The sequence below is a fragment of the Mucor mucedo genome, assembly GCF_025094135.1.
Source record: "Mucor mucedo strain NRRL 3635 chromosome Unknown EV154scaffold_98, whole genome shotgun sequence".
Classification (NCBI taxonomy): domain Eukaryota; kingdom Fungi; phylum Mucoromycota; class Mucoromycetes; order Mucorales; family Mucoraceae; genus Mucor; species Mucor mucedo.
The window spans coordinates 57918-75009 of NW_026252382.1; the positions used below are offsets into that span (position 1 = coordinate 57918).

General features: G+C 37.4%; 6 protein-coding genes across 6 annotated transcripts; 2 read left to right on the forward strand and 4 right to left on the reverse strand.

Annotated features, from left to right (window-relative positions):
- Nucleotides 1–559: 559 nt before the first annotated feature.
- Nucleotides 560–3700, reverse strand: EV154DRAFT_605324 (nucleolar protein 14). The gene is made up of 4 exons (XM_051607466.1): nt 3343–3700; nt 2833–3243; nt 1477–2757; nt 560–1389 (listed from the first exon to the last, which is right to left on the reverse strand). The coding sequence occupies exons 1-4, from the start codon at nt 3652–3654 to the stop codon at nt 613–615; spliced, it is 2781 nt and encodes a 926-aa protein (XP_051454231.1). The 5' UTR covers nt 3655–3700; the 3' UTR covers nt 560–612.
- Nucleotides 3701–4089: 389 nt separating this feature from the next.
- On the forward strand, nt 4090–6019 carry EV154DRAFT_519795 (surface antigen-domain-containing protein). Its single transcript, XM_051602763.1, has 6 exons — nt 4090–4140; nt 4202–4270; nt 4368–4694; nt 4767–4859; nt 4947–5164; nt 5234–6019. Exons 1-6 carry the CDS (start codon nt 4126–4128, stop codon nt 5952–5954), a joined length of 1443 nt encoding a protein of 480 aa, XP_051454232.1. The 5' UTR covers nt 4090–4125; the 3' UTR covers nt 5955–6019.
- Nucleotides 6020–6070: 51 nt separating this feature from the next.
- Nucleotides 6071–9514, reverse strand: EV154DRAFT_539598 (P-loop containing nucleoside triphosphate hydrolase protein; the record flags this gene model as incomplete). The annotated part of the gene is made up of 7 exons (XM_051604354.1): nt 6071–6310; nt 6380–6844; nt 6908–7953; nt 8228–8290; nt 8346–8496; nt 8552–9213; nt 9268–9514. 7 exons carry the CDS (start codon nt 9512–9514, stop codon nt 6071–6073), a joined length of 2874 nt encoding a protein of 957 aa, XP_051454233.1.
- A 1676-nt stretch (nt 9515–11190) lies between these two features.
- Nucleotides 11191–13293, forward strand: EV154DRAFT_519798 (hexokinase-domain-containing protein). The gene is made up of 4 exons (XM_051602764.1): nt 11191–11554; nt 11621–11776; nt 11899–12008; nt 12079–13293. The coding sequence occupies exons 1-4, from the start codon at nt 11335–11337 to the stop codon at nt 13036–13038; spliced, it is 1446 nt and encodes a 481-aa protein (XP_051454234.1). The 5' UTR covers nt 11191–11334; the 3' UTR covers nt 13039–13293.
- On the reverse strand, nt 13294–15456 carry EV154DRAFT_519804 (Nedd8 activating enzyme E1 subunit 1). The gene is made up of 10 exons (XM_051602765.1): nt 15356–15456; nt 15202–15305; nt 14973–15136; nt 14721–14910; nt 14342–14652; nt 14232–14291; nt 13848–14163; nt 13699–13788; nt 13519–13645; nt 13294–13467 (listed from the first exon to the last, which is right to left on the reverse strand). Exons 1-10 carry the CDS (start codon nt 15403–15405, stop codon nt 13308–13310), a joined length of 1572 nt encoding a protein of 523 aa, XP_051454235.1. The 5' UTR covers nt 15406–15456; the 3' UTR covers nt 13294–13307.
- A 301-nt stretch (nt 15457–15757) lies between these two features.
- Nucleotides 15758–16851, reverse strand: EV154DRAFT_554355 (uncharacterized protein; the record flags this gene model as incomplete). The annotated part of the gene is made up of 4 exons (XM_051605184.1): nt 16538–16851; nt 16419–16484; nt 16300–16361; nt 15758–15819 (listed from the first exon to the last, which is right to left on the reverse strand). Exons 1-4 carry the CDS (start codon nt 16765–16767, stop codon nt 15758–15760), a joined length of 420 nt encoding a protein of 139 aa, XP_051454236.1. The 5' UTR covers nt 16768–16851.
- Between the last annotated feature and the right edge of the window lie 241 nt (nt 16852–17092).

A 17092-nucleotide genomic window follows, 5' to 3' on the forward strand; every position in this document is an offset into this window, starting at 1 on the left:
ATAACATGAAGGAATTCCCAGTAACTACATATCATGATAAAAGTTCCATGTACATGAAATTACCAGATATTTGGAATCGTCTCAAACACAGCATTTCTTTATTACCGCCCCAGTGGAATATACCCAATCACCAAGGTAGTTTCGGAATATCAAAAATTACCCTGAGCAAAAAACGAAAGGTGTCCAGATCATATGGAATGGTAAAAATTGCCTTTTATAGAAACTAAAAAGAACTAGAACGAATTCCATCCTAACCCGCTTAGACTGCTAAATCCGTAATACCTTACCGAAAGTACGCGGCGAATCTGCCAATAAACGACAGTGCGGTACCATCTGCCTTATTCCCTTTGGTGCTAACCACTCCTGATGAATATTGGCATGGGGGTTTTGAATATTGGGATGGCACTTTAGTGGTTCTACCCAATAGTAGGTTACACACCTGAGAACTAAATATTGTCACAAGACCCCGTTTTCTAAAAACTTCTACTACTAATCCTTTTTTATATCTTTCCTAAATATTCATTAAAAAAAAAAAAAAATGCCAAAAAAAGCTAATAATAAAAAAAAAAATATGCCGTGCGTTGTTTTTATTCTATTGTATTATATTTTTTTTTAATGCTTCTTATCTTTCTCGCGTTCCAGACGTTTCATTTCAGATTGTTCGCCTTCCAAAATTGTCATAACACCCTTAACCATCTTGTTATATTCTTCATCCTTTTGCTTACGCTCCTTAGCCTTTTCTCTAGCAATGAATTGGTTATCCTTACGGAGCTCACGCAATGCACCCTTCTTTTCTTTCTTGAGTTGGGACTCGAGTTTATGAGATTGAGCACGTTCATGATCGGGATCATAATGACGATCCATAGAGTATGCCTTCTCAAACTTGGGCAAGTGTTGAGCAATGGGTATGGGACGATGTGTTTGCATTCTAAGTGGTGTCTTTGAACGTTTCTCTTTACAGAATTTGATTTGTCTTTCAAGACGACCTTGCACTGTACTGATCAATGTCTCCAGTTCTTGATGCCAGCTTAGTGTGCTCAATTTAGAAACAATCTTTAAACTGTCTTCAAACACTTCTAAAAAGGCTGGTGTAGATGCATAAAGCTTTAAATAACGTTCAAACATACGAAGTGTACCTTGAACAAGTGAGAGACGAAGTCCATCGTTTCCTTCTTCTGTTTCAACATTGACTTGTTCAAATTTAAGAGGAGCAATCACTGCGGCTTCCTTGGCTTCCGTATCCTTAATCGAGAGTTCGGATGTACCTTCAGGCATGGGGAAATAACCGGGAATATGATCTCCGAAGGTTTCCTGGGGTGCAAGTGCCACCAAAGCTCTGTTTAAAAAGTTGAGACTCTCGGGAATAAAGCGCTTGGATACAGTTTGGTACTAAAAAAAAAAAAAATTACAGAAAAAGAAAAAAAAAAAATTTAGTTCCCTCTCGTAAAATGTGTGTGAATTCCGTATAAACATTACCTCATATGTCAATAATGTCAAAAACAGACCGCGGCCGAGGTCGATCTCAGAAGAAATGCGGCATTGTCCTAAAGCTTGACACATGAACAATAAGGCGGGAGTGGCGACAGGATGAGTCAAATCAGAAGTAGAAAAGATTTGTCCAATAGAACGGAGAAGAGTTAAATCTTCAACATCGGGCCATGAAGAGCTGGTATGCTTCATCTTTTTAGCCATATCACCGTGCATCTTCTTCAACTTGGCAGTAAAGATTTCGGCAGCAGCTTCAGGTAATTGTTGAGAAAGCTCAAATACATGGGTACCGAGATCTTGAAGAACAGAGGTAGGCAAAGGGTACACTGTAGATGCAACATAGGCCAAATGGTCGACCAAAACACCCAAAAACTTGGTCAACTTTTCCTTGTTACCATGGGCAAGTTTGATGTGGTACAAAACACGGATACGCTTGGTAACCACAACGGAATCTTCGGCATCGAGACCTTCAAGAATAGTGAGGAACTCTTCGTGAGTAGTAGGGCATTCGAAAGTGAAGGGAATTTCACGCTTCTCAACCTTGACAGGTGCTTCAACCTTCTTCTTTTGAACTACACCGGCTTTACCAATCTCATTCATATCATCATCGCCATTATCTTCACCAAACACAGGTGCTTCTTCATCGTCCTCTTCAATGTCTTCAATATCCGAGTTGTCTGTTTCACCCTCTTCGTCATCTTCCTCATCCTCCTCTTCATCCTCTTCATCTTCATCTTCACCTTCCTCATCTTCATCGTCCTCCTCATCGTCATCAACAAGACTGTTTCTGATATCTTCAAGAGTCAAACCTTTACCAAGTTGAGCGACATCGTCTTCTAATTCAGCAAGGAAATCGTCATCAAGATCATCAGCTTGAGGTGCACCCTTTCTCTTCTTGTGCGACTTCTTCTTGCTGGAACTATCTTCTTCATCTTCAGAATCAAGGCCTTCCATACGTCTCTTTCTGGCACGCTCAGCCTTTTCGAGGTTTTCCTTCTCTTCAATGGCAATTTCTTCTTCTGTCTTGGTACGGTCTGTGGCTTGAGCACGTTGGTCAGTAGCAAGGTCACGGATGGCTTTATCATACTCGGAGTAATCTTCCAATACTTCGTTTCTAGGGTTCTCGTCTTCGTTTCTCTTGAAAACAGCGTTTTGAGAGGGCAAAGGTCTACGAGGCTTTGTTTCTAAAAGGCTTCGGATATCGTCAAGTTCTTCATCCAAGTTCTCACGTAATTCATCATCCTCTTGCTTGGCATTTTGACGTTCAAGCTACACTCAAAGGTTAATATACAAAAAAAAAAAAAAAAAAGAGAGACTGCCTTCCTGGGAGACCTATTTTTTTACCTTGTGCATTTTACTCTTGGCGATAATCTCCTTCATGACTTCATGCTTAGATTTATGTCTATCACCATCCTCACCTCCCTCATCTTCGAAACCACCGAAATGCAATCTAGATACGATTTTACCGTCCATTTGCTTCTTGTCCTCTTCATCGTCACTGAGTCCAAGACCAGCATCATCGAAATCGTCCATATTAGAAAGGGATTGACCATAATGAGTAAGTGATAAATCCTCTTCATCGTCGTCCAAATTGAACATGGAGGTGGATCGAGAGGACTTTTGCTTTTCGCGGGTGAATCTCTCCAACATTCTTTCTTCAGGTGTCAAGGAAGGATTGTTCTCACCGAAACGTTTATCGATAATTCCACCACGACGATTCTTACTTCTCATTTCTACGAGCAATGTCTTCTTACGCTATATATGAAAAAAAAAAAAAAAAGTGGGGGGAGGTTTGAGACAAACATGATTCTCTCTTGCGCGCGACAACAGATCCATGACAAAATAAACACTTACGTTTTCTTCACCCACTTGCTTACTTAAATTAGGTTTACCAGAGGTACCCTTCATCTTACGACCGAGAATTTCGAACTTTGTCTTTTGAATTTTATGTTCAAAAGGGTTGAATTCACCACGAATAAGTGAAAGCTTCTTGTCAGAATCATTACGACCCACTTCGGTAGGTGCACCTCTTTTACGATCTTTTTTGGATCGACTCGCTTTGGAGGTTTGTCCAACAACACCAGCTGCCTGGAGTGTCTTTTTAAGTCTCTTCAATGCTGAACCTCCACTTCCTTTAGGTCCTTGTTGTTGACTCGTTGTGACCATGATTGATTAATAAAAAAGAAGGCTTATTTTAGATCTCTCTTTTTTTTTTTGCGATATAAAGAAATCTGGCTCTTTGACAGCTTTTTTTTTTTTTTTTTTTTTTTTTGAAAAATTCTTCGATCGACGTCACTTATTACCAATTTTGGGAAACTTTGTAAATTCTACATTATGCTTTCGTAAATGATTCCCCTTGTGAATAGTTTGTATGACAGCTATTTATGTCGCATCAATTTTTTTTTATATATATGTAGACAATAGAGTACTCATAAATGTTTACATGTTCTGGTTACATGAATTATTCAAAATACCATCACACTGTAGAAAAAAAAATATAGGGTGCCAGTGACTGTTGAATTTACTGGCTGAACCCAAACAGGAAATTTGGCCTATCCAAAACATAAGATTCCCCAGCTGTTATTTTCCCCCTTCCACGGTTGATTTTTTTTTTTTTTTGTTGAAAAAACAATTATAATGGAGGACACACAAGTAATTTTTAAACAAGCTGCATCTAATTCATTGTTTTATTTATATATTTTCTTTCTGATAGTTACCTACTGAAGAGGAGCAACGCTTTAGACAACAACAAGCAGAAGCCTCAAGACGCTTATTTGCTTTGGTATGCTTTTTTTTTTTTTTTTTTTTTTTTTTTTTTTTTTTTTAATAAAAGCTCCATGACGAAGTTTTTATGTTAACATTGTTTTTTTTTGTTGTAGTTGGAGGAATCAGCAGGCTCTAAAGCTCATATCAATGCAGTCACTATCCTCGGCACCAAAAGCACACGACCTTCCTTTCTCCAAACCGCCACCAATAAAATTTTAGAAGCCAAAAATGTCGCAGATGTCATTAATAAGTCTCAAGACGTGGCCGAAACTTTAATGCGTCTCGATATCTTTGATCATGTTCATATCTTATTGGATAACGCAACAGACAGTGATCCTCTTGCTGCACCAGGATCCATCAATGTCGTCTATCAAGTCAAAGAAAAGAGCCGTGTCTTTATCAAGACAGGCACTGAGATTGGAAACAACGAAGGAAATATGGTAAAAAAGGACTGACGATCTTTTTTTCATAAAAATGCACTTATCTAACCTCTATTTACAAACGAAAAAAAGAATGGATCAATTACTTTACGTAACGTTTTTGGTGGAGCTGAATTATTAGAAACTGTAGCTTCCTTTGGTACTAGAAATAGCTCTTCATTCCAGGTAAAAATAAAAAAAAAAAGAAAAAAAAAAGGAAGGATTGTTGGATTATTAAAGAAAGGAGGGAAGTTATTAATGCAGCAAGGGTAGTTTACGCTTGGAAAACCTGTGAACGCATCGCCTGATTCGAATATTGACTTTAATGCACATCGTGTCCTCTGTAATAATACATTGACATCCTCTTATGAAGAGTTAGCTAGAGGTGCAGGATTACGTTATAAGACACTTTCTCGATTTGGCTATCATGAACTCAGTTACGATATGACATGGCGTTCAATTGACCGTGTGTCGCCCAGTGCTTCACTCAGGTAAAGAATACATGATGAATGCGAAAAGAAAGAAAGAAAAAAAAAAACTTAAAATGTATGTCTATTTAGTATTCGTAAGGAAGTTGGACATTCTCTCAAGTCATCCATCAACCATGTATTTGTTCGTGAACGTCGTGACGATATATTATTACCTTCCAATGGTCATTACCTTCGTCTCTCTCAGGAGTTATCTGGTGTCTTGGGATTAGGCGATTCTCATTTCTTTAAAACAGAGCTTGAATCCCAATTCTGTCACCAGTTTGGAGGAGGACAGATTTTGAAAGATAAAGAAACTGACGAGTTTTTGGGCCTTCATCCAGGATTTGTCATGAGTACTACTTTCAGAGCTGGCTGGCTGGCTAATTTAAGTGACGATGACGACCCTAAGAAAGCATCTACCGTATCCGATCGTTTCTTGTTGGGTGGCCCATTGTCTATCCGTGGTTTTAGAAATGCGGGCGTCGGTCCTAGAGACTATCGTGACGCTCTTGGTGGTAATATGTATTGGGCAGCTGGTATCAGTGCTATTGCTCCTTTACCTAAATTAGAAAGTAAACCACTTAGAGCACATGCCTTCATCAACGCAGGTACAAATGTACCCTCGGGATCAACCCTTCAATCTACCGCACAAGCACTTATGAAATCACCAAGTATCTCGGCTGGTCTCGGCTTGATTTATCGTCATAGTATAGCTCGTATAGAATTGAACTACTGTGTACCATTAACTGCTGCAAAGGGTGACCAAATTAAGAGAGGCTTACAGTTAGGCCTTGGTTTGAACTTTTTATAAAAAAAAAAAAAAACTTTTTGTTTTTAATGATAAATACGACATGTATTTATATGAATAATATATACATAATAAAAATTAACAATTTACAACTGCATTTTAAAAAAAAAAAAAATCGTCTAAAGTGCACCACTTTTACTAAACAGTAATTGAAGGTCATCCATCTTTCGGTTCTTTGCATGATCTCGAGATTGATATAATTCATTGACAAGCACGTGCTTACGGTTCTGGATCGTTAAGATACGTTCTTCTACAGTATCTCGCATCACAAATCGTGTCACTGTGACATCTTTCAACTGACCAAGACGGTGAACACGATCAATAGCCTGTGCCTCAATCGAAAAGTTCCACCATGGATCCTATAAAAAAAAAGGAAAGAGATCGTTTTAGTTACAAAAATCCATCCAATGATCTCATGAATTTTGTACCATCATGACCACTCGGTTAGCACAGGTCAAATTGAGACCGACGCCACCAGCTCTTAAACTGATTAACAAGACTGAAGCCGAGCCTTCTTCTGCTTTGGAGAATGATGAGAGGACCTTTTCGCGTTGAGCCTGAGATTGCGTGCCGTCTAATCGTGTAAAGTGAATACACTCATAATCGAGTGCTTCACCAATCAAATCCAGGAAACTAGTGAATTGTGAAAACACAACAGTCTTACAATTATCCCTTTCATTCTGCCGCAGATGGCTGATTAACGCGTTCATTTTCGTAGAGAGTCTAAACCCTCCTACTGCTTTTCGAATATCAAATTTGACATTTTTACCCTTTTGGGAGTCTGGTGTCTCTGTCCCATTTGATTTCTGTCCGATCTCTAATAAATCGCTTTGGAGTATAGGACCTTGTCTGCAGATAGGACATTCTCCAGCGGCTCCTTCGTTTTCTTTTTTCTATAAATAATAGGTCAGTGCATAAATTCAATGACTCCCACAAACACATAAAGGTTACTTTACCTGGAAATAATCCATCACGCATATCCGACAGGCCATATGCATACAAGGCAATGCAATCATTGTCTCGGGTGTTTCGAAACAAATTGGGCATTCTTCCGTCATTGTTGATAAGGCGTCCATGGGTGAACTGTGTTGAGTCTCCATATCAGACTGTGAGGACCCCTTTTGTAAAGCCAGCATGTTTTGCAACACATTCAATCCATAAGTACCATGTTCGGATGGGATATCCTGGTTGGTCAAAGCTTTACTTGTATTATGTTTTGCAATGAGATCCTCCAAACGAATACCCTTTCCGCCTTCTGATTTGACTTCTTCGTCATCTCCTTTACTTTTCAGTGCAAGATAAGGATGACAGCAGATTTGTCTCAACCGAGTCAAGAGTTGAAAGATGGAGGCATAATTCACACCCACTTTTCCAGCCTGACAGAAATATGAAAACTTGATTTGTGAGTCATTGTAGATAGCATCGTAGATATCCTGTTCCTCTGGTGAAAATGTCAAGTATTCAATATGGATCGTCTTTGGTGGTAATGGCACCATAGGTCGTCCTTTTCTATCGCGCATAGCTTTTGTTCGACGTAAAACAATTGGCTCCAATACACTTTGAACAGCTGTCAAAGCACGAGGGTCCTGTTTTTCGAAGGGTATTGAAATAAAAGTTCTCCAGAAGGTATGGTTGGCCCAGGGTTCATGTCTTAAGAATCGTACAAGTGAATACAAATCGTCAAGCTTATTCTGGATAGGTGTGCCTGTAACGGCCCAACGACGCTTCGACTTAATGTCTCTACAAGCAAGGGATGTTTTCGTTGTTTTATTCTTGATTTGGTGAGCCTCATCAAGAACAACACGCCAGAACTCAACGCCGAACAATGGTGAAGCGTGCGAGCTATTGGTCTGCACTTTACTCCAATCGCCCATCACGACACCATAAGTTGTAAGTAACACATCGGGCGCAGATCCATTCCATTGGCACATTTTTTCGATCGTGCTATGACTCCTTTCATCTCCATAGAAAACCTCAACTGTGATAGTGCCGGGCTTAGATCCTCTAATAATCTCATCACGCCATTGGGCCAGTAGAGACATTGGGCATACGATAAGTGTGGTAGGCGATTTTTTAATGATCTTTTTCGCACTTTTTCCAACAGGTTCGTTTGTAAATAATGGTGTGGGTGGTTTGTCAGTGGCTCGATTAAATCGATTTGTATGAATTAAACTAAGTATCTCGATGGTTTTACCGAGTCCCATTTCTATAAAAAAAAATTAATCAGTTTACATCAATCAATCGGATAGTGCAAAAAGGTGGGAGTTTCATGTTACCGTCAGCTAGAATACCACCCTTTTCCTGTGAGGATGCTTCTGGAAATTCCAGGCTTAATTCGCCTACGGTATACATTATTATTTTTGTTACATATTCATCATGTTTGCCTTTCTTTACCACTGTAGGGATTAAAATAAAAGAAACGGTTATCGCCTTCACATTCAGCTGGGAACTCATACTCTTCCCATAAAGGATGTATTGCGCGCATATCGATATCCCCGTCATCGTATGCGTCTGTCGATTCTTTAGCTGTCATCCATGCCAATGCCTATATATTATCTTCCATTTAGTGACTACTACTTCACTTGATATACGCATCTTACTCTCTTTTGATATTCCTTCAATTCCAGTGCCATTGTATCAGGTTGTTCCATTGGTTGAATATGTGAATCAAACACTTGAGCCTTTTCGTATATATGATCAAGCGTATCGTCTGACACTTCCTTTTTCTCTTCTTCGTCAAACTCATTTGTTTCGTCTTCTTCGGGCTCTTCCGCTTTTGTCTCGACATTTTGTAAAAGCAAGTCCCAAGTGTCATCGCTGCCCACATTCATTCTTTGGATAGAAGAACGAGCAGGCCTTAAACCCAAGCTTTTGAAGATTTGGAGAAGCGCTATTTTTCTCAGAGTCGATGGTTCCTCCACAGACCTGTTGTTGAAGCCCCTCTTCGCTTTTGGAATGACGCTTGACATGAAAGTATTGGTGTGCATGGCGGCAGGCAACATGTAGCATTTGAGAAGAATAATCATATCTTCACCGATTTTCAACTGAGGTGGACACCATACCAGTGTTCCTTCAAATTTACAGAGGTTAAAATCGATGAGGGCTGCAATGTAGTCTGCAACCTCTTTTGGTAATCGACCTAATTCCTTTCCTCCAGATCCAAATCGAACAATTTTGTTGGAGTAATTATTCACTTTATCTCGCATAATGCTAATGACACTGCCTTCTTTGACTGGACTAGGTCCCTTTAATAAGGACCATCCTAAGTGTGTGTGTTGAGAAATAGGTTCGTCTATTCAATACAATCGCTAATTACCTGTAATAACGAGATCGCCAATGTAATATTTGATTTCTCCTTTTGGTTTTTCTAATTTAGGCTTGCTTGTGTTTTTTGAAGTTTGTGTTGGTATAATTGGTAAAGGGTCCGAGAAATACAAATTGACCGCAGTCTCGACATTTTGGTTAGACCTGTGCAATAAATCTTCAATCGTCTTGACAGGAATGTCTCCAAGGATGGCCCTAATTGACTCAATATTGGCTTCTTCTCTTTGACGCTTTGACATTGTGCAAGGTTTAGGTAAAAAAGAATTAGAATAATTTTTTTTTTTTTTTCAGGCCGCGTCTGGTTTAAAAGACGCGACTGACGACCGTTTTTTTAAAAACCGTGATACGATGTAATACCTCATAGAGGTGTAATACCTACAGTACATGTTCTAATAAGCAGATGATTATCGTATCTCGATACTTTAATTTGCTTGCTCTGTATGTGGCAAAAACCACTAGATGAAATACGTTAATAGGTGAATACCACTATCTGTGACATAACCATTTAATCCACCCTACAACAAGAGTTTATTCTACAGCATGCTAATACTTGGTGTACAACAATTAGCAAAGAATAAATTTTTTAATGAAACTTGTTATTTAAATACGCAGGAATATATATAGTAACTGTAGTTTTATTCTGTTATCCATTGCGCAGTAACTATTAGTCTTTATGCTTTACTGAGATCAACTTGCTATTCTTCATATACTTATGTCAGTCATTCGAATTATTGCCCTTTACACATCTCTGGTACCTAACAACTTATAGCTGTTGAAATAGCTCTAATTCCAATCATTGACGAAGGGTTATACACTATTTTCATAAATTATTCGCGCAGGCTAAGAAAAGCGTAATTATAAAGCATCCACCTGAAGCTCCTTAAAATATTACGATTAGGTAATATTGCTTTATGCCATGTAGGGGATCTGACTTCACATAACTTTCTTTTGCGCTGTCTTTTCACAAACATTCCGTTCGTATTTGTATACCAACATATTTTTTACAAAGATATATGATCGTTTCGCTTTTTTTTTTCTTTTTTTTTTTGTGTCAAGTATACAAACCGGGCAAGCTTTAGCTAGAGAAATGATACTTGAAAAGAAGACGCGCAAAGCTTAAAAAAAACCTAAAATTCCTGTATGAAGGTATGTCTGAGGTTAAATGTTTACGCCATCGAAACCAGTGTCATTACTGCTATTTAATCACACACAATTACGTGGTGCAACTTCCCAAAGAGTAACGATATAAGAGTCCCCCTTGATGCTGTATCTTGAACTGGGTACTGCAATCATTGTTATGTAAAATAAATGAGAAATTGTCGCATCTCATCTGCGTAAAAAACTGACCAGTAGGTTACAATATGTAAACATTGATAGTCATTAGGCCATCACATTAGGCCTGAGAGAGCCACTGGTTAAAGACTGCGCGTGACTGGAATTAAGTGACCTCTTTTTTAAAGCCCAAATCTGATCTTCTCAAGCTTTTTAGGTGGTACGAACTCCGTAATCACGATGTCATTATAATAAATGATTAGACTGGCGTTTAAAAGATATAAACATGTACCGTTGAAGTAACATTAAATATACTATATACACTTAGACAATATTTTTGTGTCAAAATATGTTGTATGAATTGAAATTTCATACACGCATTAAAATAAAAAACATTTTATAAATTGTAATCATTGTACGATCAGAAAGATACTAAATTTTAAATGACCGTTTTTAATATCCATCGTTTGGTAAGTAAATAAATATATCCGTCAAGATGTTAATCTATGAGAGAAGATTTAACAAAGATCCCAACCCTTGGGTTTTTTTTTAAAAAAAAATTTATAAAAAACACGTCTTTGTCAGTATACTTCATCCACTATGGCATGTTACCCTATCATGCAAATCACTGCGGTAGTTTAACTGAAATATTTTCCACTTTTCTTTGGGTTTCTGGGAAAAAAAAGTCCGCTGCATAAAAGGAACTAGATATTTTTTTTTAAACATTCTTCTTTTTTTCCCTTTTTTATATTACAAAACAAAAACAAAAAAACCCTATTACATCATCATGTCTGGCATCAAAGCACCTAAAGCCTTCGAAGTGAATGAATTCGGTGGAACTCCCGAACAAGAAGCCTACATGCGTGATATCATCGAACAGTTTACAGTTGACACCACATACCTCGAGCAAATTCGCGATCGATTTATTATCGAAATGAACAAAGGTCTGGAAAAGGAAGGCGCAACACTGGCGATGATTCCATCTTATGTTGAAGGTCGTTTAACAGGTAAGGTCCAAGGCATTTAATCTCATATTGAAGGTTTACCAAGACAGATTCTCTTGTAATTTTCAGGTAAGGAAGAAGGTCACTTTCTTGCTCTCGATTTAGGAGGAACCAATTTGCGTGTTGTTCTTGTCACTCTTGAAGGCCAAGGAAAATTTAAGACTGTTTCTTCAAAGTCTCGGGTTTCCGAAGAATTAAAGACTGGTCCTATGCGTAACTTGTGTGGTACGTTTTATTTTGTTATTTTTTCCTTTTTCCCCCCCAACAATTTTATATTACCAGATGAAACTTATTAGAGTTCCGATTAACATGGCTTTTTTTTTTTTTATTGTTTTTTACGTAAACAGATTATATTGCCGAATGTGTAGATACTTTCTTAACTGAGCAGGGCCTTGAGGATCAAGAAACTGAACTCAACTTGGGCTATACTTTTTCTTTCCCCGTTCTCCAATCCAAGGTAAGCTAAGGTTTTTTTAAAAAAAAAGATAACGTTTAAAATTAATGACAACATTTGCTTATCTTTTTAGATCAATCGCGGTATTCTTTCTACCTGGACTAAAGGTTTTGCATGTACGGGAGCCGTCGGTAAAGATCCCGTCCTGTTGTTACAAGATGCCCTTTTGAGAAAACATGTTCCCGTGAAAGTATCTGCCCTCGTCAATGATACCGTCGGTACACTTTTGTCCAACGCGTATAATAAGCCAGCCACTTTAGCCGGTCTTATTTTAGGTACTGGTGCAAATGGTGCATATATTGAGAAAATGGATAAAATTGGAAAGTGGAATGGTGGTAAGACCACTGCTGACGAGATGATTATTAATATGGAATTTGGGGCTTTTGATAATGAGCGTAAAATTCTTCCTCTTACTCGTTTTGATAACAAGTTAGATCGTGAATCTATTAATCCTCATGCTCAAATTTATGAAAAAATGATTTCGGGTATGTACCTTGGTGAAATTTCTCGTAACGTCTTAACCGATATGATTGATCGTGAACTTCTTCTTAAGCGTGATGAACATACTTCTATTGCTTGGTCTAAGGAAATTTCCAGACATTGGTCTTTTGAAACCGCTTTTATGTCCAATATTGAGGCTGATGATTCAAAGGACTTTGAAAACACCAAAGAAATCTTGGACACAAATCTCAACTTACATGACATTACAACAATCGAGGCTAAATTTATCAAGAAGATCTGTGAACTTGTCGGTAAGCGTGCTGCTCGTCTTGCCGCTGCTTCAATTGCTGCTATTGTTCAACATACCGGTATTGAGGAAGGAGGTTGTGATATTGGTATCGATGGTTCTCTGTATGAATTCTATCCTTCTTTCGAGTCTAGAATGTATGAAGCTCTTCATGAAATGTTACCCGAAATCAATGACATCCGTAATACCATTCGTCTTGGTCTTGCTAGAGATGGTAGTGGTGTTGGCGCTGCCCTTACTGCTTGTGTTGCTGCTCGTATGGAAAAGGAACAACGAGCCAAGTAAATCAAACCTCAAGAAATTATGGAACATAATACCTAAATATGTTCTTTTTTGTATTCATCCTATTTTTTTTTTTAATTATTATAAGCATCTCTATCTCTCTCTTTTTTTTTCTCTTTTTTTTTTTTTTTACATTATTTTTAGAAAACAGTCATCTATCTTTCCCTCTCTCTCTCTCCTCCGATTTATCTCTTGTGATTATATAATCACCATTGTTTCTCCCCTCGATTAAAATTTACATGTTTATCCCTGTATTATTTATTTATTTTAAACTATATTTCAAATACACTACTGGTTGAAGTAATGCCGTTAAATACACACGTGTTATTAATTGGGATATATTGATGAGTTATCAATTTAATCGCTTCTTGTGCCGCTAAGCCACCAATAAGAGCAGCCAAATTCGGGGTTTCCATATCGCCAAATCTTATACTGCCAACTTTAGGTTAGCGGGATATGCATGTGTTAAATTTTGACACTTACAAATTTAGAATAGCCTTATCCGTTGCTTCACTTGACATGACCTCTTGAGTATCTGCAGAGGACACGCCCAAACTTTCAATATACGCTTGTACCTCCTCCTTGAATGGATTGAAATCCACCTGGGAGACTTTATCCTCAAAACAATCAGACAATGTTATATTAAATACATAATAGACTTACCAGGTAAATGACCATACTTTGAACGGAACTTGTCAGCTCCATAATAGGCCAAGAGATAACAGATATTCTCATCAGTTTTTACCCAGTTAACTAATCAAAAAATGAGGTCAGAAACTACAAAAAACATCATCCTACATGTTAAATTTTACCTAGTTTTTCCGCTAACACATGATTCTCGGTAAGGGGACGGTATTGGATTACTCTCACGTTGGAGGCATTTTTGCAAAATATTTCGATGGTCTCATCAGGAATACTAACCTCAGAACCTTCCAAAAATCCTCTCACTCTTTTTTTTACAGCTTCCAAATCACATAAAGCTTTTTCACGATAAACATTTTGTAAACCAATGTAATTTAATGTATCAGATTTCATGTCAGGTAACTTTCCAGAAAGAGGAAGATGTCCACCGCCTTCATTCTCTACAAAATCGCGTACTGCTCGGGCTAAAATCCAAAAATGAGGTGACTTTATTTTTCAAAAAAAAAAAGAGTTACTTTAATACAATACAAAACCATCTTCTTTTTAATACTTACGTCACTATGGGCACTCTGACATGATGGCTCTTCAAAAATATGACGGACTTCATCTGAGATCTAAGTGATTGGGTCAGTATGAGGAACATTAGTTAGAAATGTTGCCTTACATGATCATTTGAACAAAGTCTCCAAGCATTGGAAATGGCCTCATCAAAGTTCTCTTCATCCGGCGTTCTCTTTCCTGCTGCAATCCTTTTTTCCAACTCCTTTTTCTGCTGGTATGACAAGGGAATTTGGATTGAATTATCTTCCTTTTTCCATGCGTCGACATATTTTAAAAGCACAACAACAAATGGTACTTGGCCATGATCTGTTTGATCTAACTCATCCAAGTTGAAAGTATCTACATAATCAACCAAGTGCTGAAATGGGGTTGCTAGGCGAAGGTCAGTTGCATTATCAGGGTGCGTTTCGATCACTACAGAATATTAACACAATTGTTAACCAAAATCATATTCGTTGTCTTCTCTTCTTTTTCCCTCTTACCTGTATGCTCTGGTGATTGTATGCTAAAGACTCCGACCAAACCCTTATTCTTAACAGCAATCAAAATTTTACTGGATTCATTACAGATAGTCGAAAGCTTTAACATATCATCGTGAACCATATTTACAGTGACAATCATGGAAAATGGATCAAAGAACTCAGGACTGTTATGAATAAGATCGGATGGATTCTACGAATATCACCATATTAGTGAATTATACCAACTTTTTTTTTCCCCGTAATTTGACTTACCCTCTCTATGTGCACAACAGAAGCATCTTCGTTCAGCTCCTGGAGCAATTCTGCCGCTAATTTTGCTTTGGATTGACCTGTGCTGTCGGGATCTAAAAAGAAGTTGTTGTGTATGTCTTGCTTCGTAACTTTTTGCTCATCTACGATGGTTACATGGCCAACGCCTTCATGCAGTAATTGAGATAAGAATCATTGGAAACTCAACCGCGCATATTTAAAAAAAACGTACCTGGTAAAACGAGATTCTTGAGAATCTCACACCCAGTTGGAGTAGCATTGAGTAAACAAATATTGGCCTCTTCCAAAGCTTGCTGTCCGGTTGTTGCCCAAAGTCTTTATAGTGATTTAAGTATTTAAGTTTGAGCAACTGCTTACAAGCATACCTTAATTGACGATCGTATTTTTGGGTTTTTAAGTCAACAGGATTCGACATAATGAGGAACGAAGGAAGAAAAAAGAAGGTGTTTTTTATAATATGGCTGCATTTTTTTTTTAATTTGACGCGTAGTAAGCTCGTGACGTCGAGTAGATCCCGATTTTTTCAGCTATCATTGTGATGTATATCTCCTTTTAACAAGTATACGCAGTATAGACTGCTTTAAGTTTATGTAACTCACGTAATTGTTTATTTGTTAGATGGTAACCATGGGCGACTTTTCACACAAATAAAACTCAAGTTCGAAGGCAGCCTTAGTCGATATATTTGATGCAAATAACAATAAAAGCATCAAAAAAAAAAAAAAAAAAAAAAAAAAAAATTGACATAGGAAGCAATTATTTACAGCTTAAAGTGCGCATTGATTCTTAAATCGATGCAGTAAGATTATGACAAGAATATTGGTTTGGCCTGTCATATTGTACATAATAGTAAGATTGTGTAGTGTACACCCGTTTTGTTATTGAAATGAACAAGAGTAAAATTGTTAATTTATGTATCACAAATTTTTTTTTTTTTTTTTTTTTTTTTTGAAGAAAAAGTTACAACCCGTTTGTAGCTGGTTGTGTACAAAAGTTGGTGTAATAATAAAAATAAATTCCACAATTTGGTCTTTTTATCTCCCAATTATATAAAGCTTATTCATATTTCCTCTCGACAAGGTCTTAAGGAACGTCTACTTGAAATTTTTTTTTTTGTGGTGCTATCAAGTAGTTTATGTCTAAATTTTTGATGTTATTTGAAGTATGGAGCGCATTTACTCTACTATCTCATTTCCACTAAAGGGTCACTCTTTTACATATATCCTCCTTTTGTAGCAGTATTTTTATCGGCACATTTTCTGACTTTTATGACATATCTGGTGATCAGTCAAAGAGCAAAATTAGTTACAGACGCCAACAGTTCCTTGTTTAGCTAATCTGGCTTGCATAAAATTATCAGATAAGTTAGACCTTGAACGGATTATATTAGTAAAAAATATATCTAATCTAATAGTTTTAGTAACTTACTTATTTGCATACCACGATAAAAAGGCGGAGAAGTTAGGACATCGTCTGAAACTTATGCTGAAAATCCTATTAGAGCAATGTTCAATGAATCGTTTTAGTCTCGATTGGACGTGACGGACCTGTTATATACACGTCTCGAACAATTTTTGCTGACACGAACTACCGTGCCTTTTATTTTCCTTATGGAGTCCCCTCTTCTAACCACTTGCTTAGTGGTAGTTTCATACCATAAAGTGCAGGTAATAGTTGATTTATATTTATCAACAGCCCTAAACTTGTTCTTTTCAGTTTTTCGAAGCCCTGTAATTACTGCTTTTATGCTTTCCCTAGTATAACCATTCATAAACATAGCAATACCGGACCAGTTCCCCAGAAATGCACCCTGAAACTTTTTATCGGTCCAATTTTTGAAAAAGTTAGACCGACAATACCGGTAAAGAAATTGGACCGATTTTATAAGAAAACATTCGAAATATTGGACCGACACTGACGAGTACAAACGATGGTTTTGGCAAATAATACTATTGGCTAATTAATACAGTTTACGTATTCAGTTCACGGGTTGATACCCTGCACTATGGCGGATTGTTTGTTGTAAACAACTGTTGTTGATTTTGTCAACAAAGTTGTTGACCATTTTTTTTTATATAAAAAAGTATTGTTGCTGCCATTCA

What these genes read in the sequence shown, in the direction of transcription:
- EV154DRAFT_605324 (XM_051607466.1), bottom strand. Translation starts at nt 3,654, where the DNA reads ATGGTCACAACGAGTCAACAACAAGGACCTAAAGGAAGTGGAGGTTCA. An exon ending in AGCAAGTGGGTGAAGAAAAC is followed by an intron (nt 3,244 to 3,342) that starts GTAAGTGTTTAT and finishes TTTCATATATAG; the next exon opens with CGTAAGAAGACATTGCTCGT. An exon ending in TGACATTATTGACATATGAG is followed by an intron (nt 1,390 to 1,476) that starts GTAATGTTTATA and finishes TTTTTTTTTTAG; the next exon opens with TACCAAACTGTATCCAAGCG.
- EV154DRAFT_519795 (XM_051602763.1), top strand. An exon ending in CAAGACGCTTATTTGCTTTG is followed by an intron (nt 4,271 to 4,367) that starts GTATGCTTTTTT and finishes TTTTTGTTGTAG; the next exon opens with TTGGAGGAATCAGCAGGCTC. An exon ending in TCGCCCAGTGCTTCACTCAG is followed by an intron (nt 5,165 to 5,233) that starts GTAAAGAATACA and finishes ATGTCTATTTAG; the next exon opens with TATTCGTAAGGAAGTTGGAC.
- EV154DRAFT_519798 (XM_051602764.1), top strand. Translation starts at nt 11,335, where the DNA reads ATGTCTGGCATCAAAGCACCTAAAGCCTTCGAAGTGAATGAATTCGGT. An exon ending in TGTTGAAGGTCGTTTAACAG is followed by an intron (nt 11,555 to 11,620) that starts GTAAGGTCCAAG and finishes TGTAATTTTCAG; the next exon opens with GTAAGGAAGAAGGTCACTTT. An exon ending in TCCTATGCGTAACTTGTGTG is followed by an intron (nt 11,777 to 11,898) that starts GTACGTTTTATT and finishes TTACGTAAACAG; the next exon opens with ATTATATTGCCGAATGTGTA.
- EV154DRAFT_519804 (XM_051602765.1), bottom strand. Translation starts at nt 15,405, where the DNA reads ATGTCGAATCCTGTTGACTTAAAAACCCAAAAATACGATCGTCAATTA. An exon ending in GACTTTGTTCAAATGATCAT is followed by an intron (nt 14,292 to 14,341) that starts GTAAGGCAACAT and finishes CCAATCACTTAG; the next exon opens with ATCTCAGATGAAGTCCGTCA. An exon ending in AAAGTATGGTCATTTACCTG is followed by an intron (nt 13,646 to 13,698) that starts GTAAGTCTATTA and finishes TTGAGGATAAAG; the next exon opens with TCTCCCAGGTGGATTTCAAT.